The sequence below is a fragment of the Nanorana parkeri genome, unplaced genomic scaffold, assembly GCF_000935625.1.
Source record: "Nanorana parkeri isolate BGI_ZX_2015 unplaced genomic scaffold, ASM93562v1 scaffold372, whole genome shotgun sequence".
NCBI lineage: Eukaryota > Metazoa > Chordata > Amphibia > Anura > Dicroglossidae > Nanorana > Nanorana parkeri.
The window spans coordinates 51,617-59,676 of record NW_017306640.1 but is presented as its reverse complement, the minus strand read 5'-3'; the positions used below and the strand labels follow the sequence as shown (position 1 = coordinate 59,676).

Below are 8,060 nucleotides of genomic sequence, written 5' to 3'. Positions count from 1 at the left end.
TATATATATATATATATCATGGATAATACTTTAACCTTTAATGCTCAGAAGTTTGTCCTTCTATTCCCTGTTGGACATTACATGCCGTGTAGTACGGGTACAGGGTTGATCAGGCCCAAGGGCTATAGTTTTACTTCTCTTTATTGGGTAGTGAAATTTGTAAATATTAATCTGATGGTGATTGTGTTTATTATTAGGTGTGTTTTTAACTGTTCATGCCATGGCTTATTATATTATATTAGCCACCCATCTGAGCCACACTTAAAAGTGTTTGGTGAAGAACTATGTATATTTTTTATACCCTTTTAAATGTAAGGTCATCTGTTTTTGGATCAGAAAGCCTAGCATTACTTGCTGCATATTTAAATTAATCTTAACGTGGCTAATAATATAACCCTACAGTTTTCCTATTCTGTTGTCTCCCGTGTGGTGTTACTAATATCCCAGTGCCACAGCTGAAGATTGATCCTACGTATCTGAATTCTCATGGAATTTTACTGGCTGCAGAAAGAGAAATAGGAAAGTTTCAATTCTCTGTGCAGCCTGATGGTGTTGAAGTGGTAGCAGTTGCAGTTCCACAATATTATTGTAAAGAAAATGCAGACAGTATGACCCAAGAATAGTATTAGCAACATGTTTCCTTGACATATTTTTGTTTACTTTGAATTGCACTGCACTCAACTTTCACAAAACACACACAGCACAGTTGAAACAAAAGATCACACTGGCTAATATGAGGATCAGCCATAAACAAAGGGGTGGTTATACAGGATAGGGAAGAAAAATAGAAGCATAACTAACTTATTTCAACCTCCATTTATGTATCCTGTGCGTACTGGAGAGCTTCACATCTCAATCACTAGTGTTCCAGCTCACCTACAGTACCATGGTCCACTGCAAAGCAAAGTTCAATTGAAAGAACATGAAAATTCACCAAAGTTGTTGCGTTTCCTGTCTTTGGTTTTTGGGCTTTAGGCTGGGATTCTATCACAGAGTGATTTCTAAATATTAAGTATAAAAACATGGCAAACATATAGTCCAATTATTATTGAAGCCCAACACCATCCTCCCAAATTGACCCCCCACCAGTATTTTATTCATTTCTTTGCGTACTTACCATTTCCAGATGTCTTCCTGGTGGTCCTCAATTATGCAGAGATTTGCTCTGATGTGATGTCAGCTTTAATCTTTGCATCTATACACTATGCATTGCTCCGTGGTGATGTTCCTTTAGTGGGTGGGTTCATAACAACCTGCACTCACAGTATTTCTTCTGGGTTGAATTACACTGAGGACAGCTTGTGGAGGAGAGGAGGTACTTCCAGGGACTGTTGATTGATTTAGTATGTAATGCAGCCAGAGCTATTTAAAAAAAAAAAACCTTTAGGGAGACTGGATAAACATGTTTATAATGTTGCACTTTATAATGGAAACAAATGTGTTGGGCAGATAGCTCAGGATATCTGCAGGTGGTGTTGCTATGTATGGCTAAAAGAAAACCACCCCATTGTTAAGACTTAACTCACCATAGCCTTAATATGAAATTGTGATGTTGAAGTATTCCCAAATTCTTAACAAGTGGTAAATGAGATTTAAAATAAGCCCGTATTGGCCTTTCTAGCTATGGATACCTTGGGGCAATTCATCCTTGAAGTTCACAGCAGAATGCCAGCAGCCTTTCATTCTTCTGTAATGTAAACACATGGTGCCCTAGGAGCTGGGGCAGAGTGAGTTGAGCTGCCGAGAGAATTAATGCAATGACTTCTGCTGTGAACTTTGGGGATAAATTCCTCCACAGTACCTGTAGCTGCAGAGATCAGTGAGGTCTTATTTTTAAGCTCATTTAATGCTTGTTAAGAATATGTACATACTTGATTGTGAATAGCTTGAAAACAGGTTCACTTTATTTCACCTTAAACATTATTAATCAATTCGCATGTACAAACTCGCTTGACCATTAAGCTTCTTTTCTGTATTTTCTACTATTTAGCTTTGACAATAATGCAGGTATGAAATGTAAAATTGTGTCTTTCTAAAAGAACTGATTGTAAAAATAGTTTTCTTCAATCTCAGGTTGGATGTCTGTAGCAAAAAATTATTTTGTAACTGCCGTCTTTAACAAACGCAAAGCTGTTTCCCTAATCATAAATATATTTTTATACATCTAACAGTTCGCAAATGGAAAAAAAAAACTGCAAATTAATAAACTGTAGCTAAGCTCAGCCTTTCTTTTGTCAGGCATTTATGTTGTCTTTTGTGCAAAACAAATCCAGAACGTACTGTAACACTTGTTCACCTGCACCTTTGCTGCTCACTGACTTATTCATAAGAGTTGAAATCCTCTACTCATTTTTCTCATCCATTTTGCTACCCTTTCTTCTCTTTAGCTACTGTTGAGGCTATAGAGGCCGATGAAGGTAATTGGCAAGCCCCCTTTCTGTTGCCCTTGCAGCAGACAAGGGTCCTTCTGGGTGTATCCATTTTGCTGTAGCTTGTAAAAAGTGCGTGGGTGTTGGGCTAACAATTGTGGCTAAGTATTAACCAAATGTGCTTGCTTTAAAGGGGAATGTAGTACCACAGCTGTTATCGGCATAGTGAATATTATCGCTCTAACAAATATATATATATTTATCTCCAAGGCCATAAAGCACAAAGCTGTTGTTAAAGTGTACATGACAGTCACGATTTAATGTGTTCCTCTTCAAGAGTATTACTTTTAACTTATCAGGAGACCTTTATTTAAAAAATATGTATTTTTACACATTACACGGCATACAACAATCCTTACATTTATTTAATAAGACAACAAAAAAGCAACACACCAGTGCTGGTACTGTTGGAGATTGTGCTGTATTCATTGAAGGTGAAATTACTGTACACTAGCGCAAGCCAAAACTCTTTGGGAATTTACAGATGTTTTTTCTCTATTATAAAAAATATGGGCACATTTTTCTCTGTTCTTAGCCACAAATGTTCCCCTTTAAAACAAATACTTCAGTTGTATTTTATTCTTGATCCTGAACTTTTGTCAACATTCACTCCAAATTGGATGCCGTGATTGGTTTTCTCCAGGAATAAGATCTTCAATATGGTTAATGGAAATTTTGGAAACCCATCCGCAAGAGAAAATACAACTGTTCTCTAAATAGCAGCACATTGGGCTGTTATTTATGTTGGAATTGTCTATTCCTATCAGCAAAATCTAATTTGCAGTGTGCATTGTTGTTGCCAGTTTGGCCGTTTTGTGTGATATTTGTGACTCTGTGTTGTGTGTAGTATAATATTGGTGTAAATTCCTAACACTTTCTGGGCCTCATTTACTAAACGGCAGTAAGTCAGTTATGTATAGAGCAACGTTTAGTGTTTGTATGAAAAGTAAATTTTTCACGTTGAGATTTCCTTCAGGATTTGCACAGCAGGAAGCTGGATTATGATCTGACAGTTATTGTTACATATTTTAAGATACTCTTTTTATAAGTTGCAGAAAATGTTATGCAACTGGAGGAAAGTAATGCCCATGAAATTTAATATGCAGCAGTTTATATTACAGAAAGACCAATATGTGCTAAAGTCTTTACAATGTTATTGTATAATGTTAAAAAAATGATGTACAATGTTTACGTTGTACATGAATAACTTAGTTATAACAGATCATGATCATATATTATTGATTTTACATAGACCATCCCACATATTTAGTTTTTTTTAAATGCCACTTTTAATCAATTAAGTGGTACGTGCAAGCTGTTTGCAACAGTTAAGGATAACTAATTTTATTACCATGCAATTAAATGATTGTTATAATATATGTTCATATATAAATGTATAATTTTACAGTATGCTAACATATACTTTCTAGTTATGTTTATTTTTATGTACATTACGGCCGTGTAGTCAAGTGGTTCCTGAATATAACCAGTAAACTTAGCACAGCACTTTTCCCGCCAGTGAGGCCTTTTCACTTTAAAACAAATATAAACCCCACAAGGCTCATTGCTGTCTTCTCAAAATCCCTTGTGTGGGATTTTCAAATGTATGACCAACTTTTTAATTCAAATTTTCAATACCCGCAGAGAATTTGAATCCAGTTGTCTGTAGCTTTTTATATCAACTAATACCACTAAGTTGCTTCCATTTCATATCGAATGTATTATTTTTAATTTCCAAATTTAAAAACTAAAAGCAAAATGTTGGTCTTCATTTGCTTTTTTTATAACTTTTTTTAACTTTGTATCCGTTAAAATGAGAGGCACTTTGAGAAGCTTTGATATGGCCTTTGCTTTTCTTCCATCCTTTCCCTTTCATGCTTCTTAACCTAATCTAACTACTGTGTGCTTTCACATATGAGATGTATAAAACAGTTGGGTCATTCATTTTTTTTCTTTTATAAAGCATAGGACAAATTGTCCACGGGAGTTCATCTCAACTTGATCATATAAATGTTATACTGTACAGTAAAAACTTCTCCATTTTTAGTATTGTTTCATGATAATTGGTATTTTTGAAAACATCTACACTAGAGTTCAGAAAATCTAAAAATAAAATTAAAAAATGCGTATTTTGTAAAAAAGAAAATACACATTATAAAGCATTGTTTGTCCTCACACAAAGACTGCAGAGATAATTTTACAAGATATGTGATATATTGAAGTAGGGTTTTCCATAGCTCACGTTCTAACAGTTCAGAGAATGTTTTTTACAGTTTAGTGAATAGTAGTATGAACCATTATCTAATATAAAAAAGTTAGGTATTAGTACTAGACTGTGCACTGAAAATTCTGCTTTGTATGCATAAATACATATTTTATGTTTTTCAAAATCTATTATGGCATATACTTTTAATTATATAGTTAGCTTGAAGAATTCTAGCACCAAACATTGTGGTGATACTATATTGGCATACACTATGGCATAATATTGCCAATAATGGTTAGAAATAGTGCTGAATTACATTTTTGAAGTATTATGATCTTAACAGAATCTATTGTTTCGGGAATTATTTAAGATGATAAAGTTAAATACATTTTCATGATATCAGTCTGTGGTCTATAGCAATTAATTTGTTTTTGGGGGTGATCCACACAAAGTATTAAATATTTTTTTTGTAGACAGAATAGTTTTCATGTTATAGGTTTCAAGTTTAATGTCATAATTTCAAATAGGAAATCTGTCAACACATCAAAGATCATTTATCTAAATAAACAGTGGTGTTTTATATATATTTTTTTAAAGGTTGCTATAACATAGCCATGGTTCAGTGTTCAGTTAGCGTTTTTGTTCAGTGTTGTTAGCATTGGAATTTATTTTAGTTTTGAAGCCTCAGACTTGTGTGAATATCCTGAGACAGATTGTGCTCTGCATAATTTTTGGGTATAGCTTGTTATGAAGCAAAATGTATTCCACCAAAATTATATTGATTTGTATGGTCCGTTTAGAAGGTAACCATAAATATTTGTGATTTTTTTTTCTTACACATATCAAACTTTTTAAACAATGAAAAATGGAAGGAAAACAAATGAGCTGAACTCAAATGGATAGCACTCTGTTTTATTTCAGTGGCATTATGTTTATGTTTTTATTTGTTTTTTAATCCATATCATATCATGTAAATTGTTTGTTTTATAAAACTCTTCATTTTCTTTATTGTACTAACAATGTTTGTTTTTATACTTTTGACCTTTTCTGTGTAGCAATCAAAGGATTCTCGCCGCAGCATAAGATTACTAGCTTTGCAGAGGCCAAAGGCTTGGACCGCATTAACGAAAGGATGCCACCTCGCCGGGATGCTGTTCCTTCAGATGCCAATCTTAACTCTATCAACAAGGCTATTTCTTCAGAGACCAATGGCACTGACAGCAATGGCAGCAACAGCAGCAATATTCAGTGACCACTTTCTATCCATTAATATATTTTTTGTAGCTGCAAGGCATGATGGGATTGCTGCATATCAGCAACTGGGTGATCTTGATTTGGGTAAATGCAACTTACTCTTTGGGTTGGTGATGATTAATTGAGTTTACAATGTCATCTAAAGAAATATAGTCTGATCTATTTTAGTGGGGGCCCTGGCCTCGTCTGGATATGCCTAATAATGCTTGTAGAAAATATACACACAATATTGCTGACCTATATAGAACATATTTTCCAACGACATTGGAACCTTTATTTACATTACTGAAAGGCCTTCTTTTAGTTACTGAACATACAGTACATATTTGTCTAATTTCTTACTAACTATTGTATGTTTACATTTGCAGCTCTAAACTACAAATAGACATTAAACATTTTTAACATAATGTACAAACTAAAATAAGGACTATTTATTGATGATGTTTTGTTACTCTTGTCAGATTGGCTCATTGTTTTTCTCCACTGTTCCTCACTCTGTCGAAGCTGCTCGCAGTTGCATCTCAGTTTCAATGAATTGCAAGCCTCTCCAGCAGAGTATGGGTAACCCAAACCACAAATCTAAAAAGTCTTAATGTCACTGGTGCTGGGACATGGACTTCAGTGCATTGCTTTAGCGAGGAAGAGGACAAAAGCAAAGAAAAAAAAAATAGATAAAAATGAAAGAATGTTGACAAATTTGTTAAAGATGCCAAAAAAAAGGAAAGTTTAATTTTGTACAGATTATGCTAACCTCAGGTTACATCAATGTGCTTGAATGCCCTTCTTACTTATAGAACACATAGCTTACCTATTTGGCAGTGAATATCTTCTTTTCCTTTAATAAGCAAAACTGGAATAATGATAATCATTCTATTTTTTTGCTGTTCTATCTACGGTTTTTTGGTAAATAAAGTATTGGTTGTGGCTTGCTGAATTTTAATATTTATGAGTGGTGCATTTTTAAGTATAGTGAACAAGACACCATATTAAGTGCAGTGAAAAGCATCTATTATCTGTAAAAATCCGCCTATGCATGTTTTTTAAGACAAAATTGGCTGTATAGGCCTGTATCAGACTGTAATGCGCTTAGTGGTTGGACTTATACTGGAAATGTATGTATAATGGCATACTTTATATTCTCTTAAAAACGCTTCATGAATTTTAAATTTTGTAATCAAAGAAAAAGCTTTGAAAAAATCTAAAGAGAAGAAAAGAATATTCTTAATGTTTTATAACATACGCTTGTCAGTGCACACATATATGGTTAGCATGTTTAGCAAGAACTTGTGAAATTTAAAATAAGTTTGTGGTTACATGTGAAACTTTTAAGTGCATGATAACTGTTAGTGTCATAATAGTTTGGTCATTCTGTTATGTTACGTCATGTGCCACAAATATGTAATTCTTTTCACTTTTTTTCCCCTTTATACTATGAGTTATGGGTTATTATTGACTCCTCCTAACAACGTCAAAAATAAATTGAATTGAATCAAACAAAGTCCATTGATATTTTCTAACAGTTGTTTAAGTGCCCAAGTAATTCACTACAGCCTAAAGCCTTGCCTTTGTAATTTGACTTCTGAAATGTTGGCAATCGAAGCATGCACGTGTAACAATGACATAAAAAGCATTTTATATTACTACTCAATAAAATGTGCATGAACTTAAGCATCCGCCTGCTTCCTGGTATTTTTCCTCATCATGCATCATATTTAATTCAAAAGTACCAAGGTACTATCAATAAAAAATGACAGGGGATTTCCAGGTAAAAGGAAAGCCCCATGTGTCTGTGACCTGTGTGGTGACATGAACTGGTCACCGCCCCTCGCTATTTCACATGATTCTGTAGCTGCAATTGCAGAATTTACACTCAGTGCTACCTTCTGCTACATCACATTTCTGCCGTTAAATACCAAAGTTATTTCTTGGGTTGGCTAGACCAGGTAACCACTCAGATTAAGTTCTTTTTTTTTATAAACGTTTTCATTTTTTGTGATTGTGAGAGGTTGCCGGCAGGAGAGAGAATGTGTATTTTGTACAATATGGGACACAGGATTAGTTTACTGGTACATTGGGTTATGCTGGTACCTTCTGGAGATTGGACACTGGCAAAACAAAGCTGTAAGGACAGCCCGTTATAACCACTTCCACTCACAGCATGCCTGTTTTTT

General features: G+C 34.2%; 1 protein-coding gene across 2 annotated transcripts in view; it reads left to right on the top strand.

The window, feature by feature from the left end:
- The window catches only part of PPP3CA (protein phosphatase 3 catalytic subunit alpha), a 216,037-nt gene extending 208,480 nt beyond the window's left edge, over positions 1-7,557 (top strand). The window contains exons 13-14 of one of the 2 annotated variants that reach the window (XM_018558983.1): positions 2,388-2,417; positions 5,691-7,557. In XM_018558983.1, the coding sequence (XP_018414485.1) occupies positions 2,388-2,417; positions 5,691-5,887 (227 nt within the window). In that variant the 3' untranslated portion in view covers positions 5,888-7,557. The remainder of the gene's footprint in view (positions 1-2,387; positions 2,418-5,690) is intronic. The other variant, XM_018558984.1, reaches the window with a different exon arrangement.
- Positions 7,558-8,060: the final 503 nt, after the last annotated feature.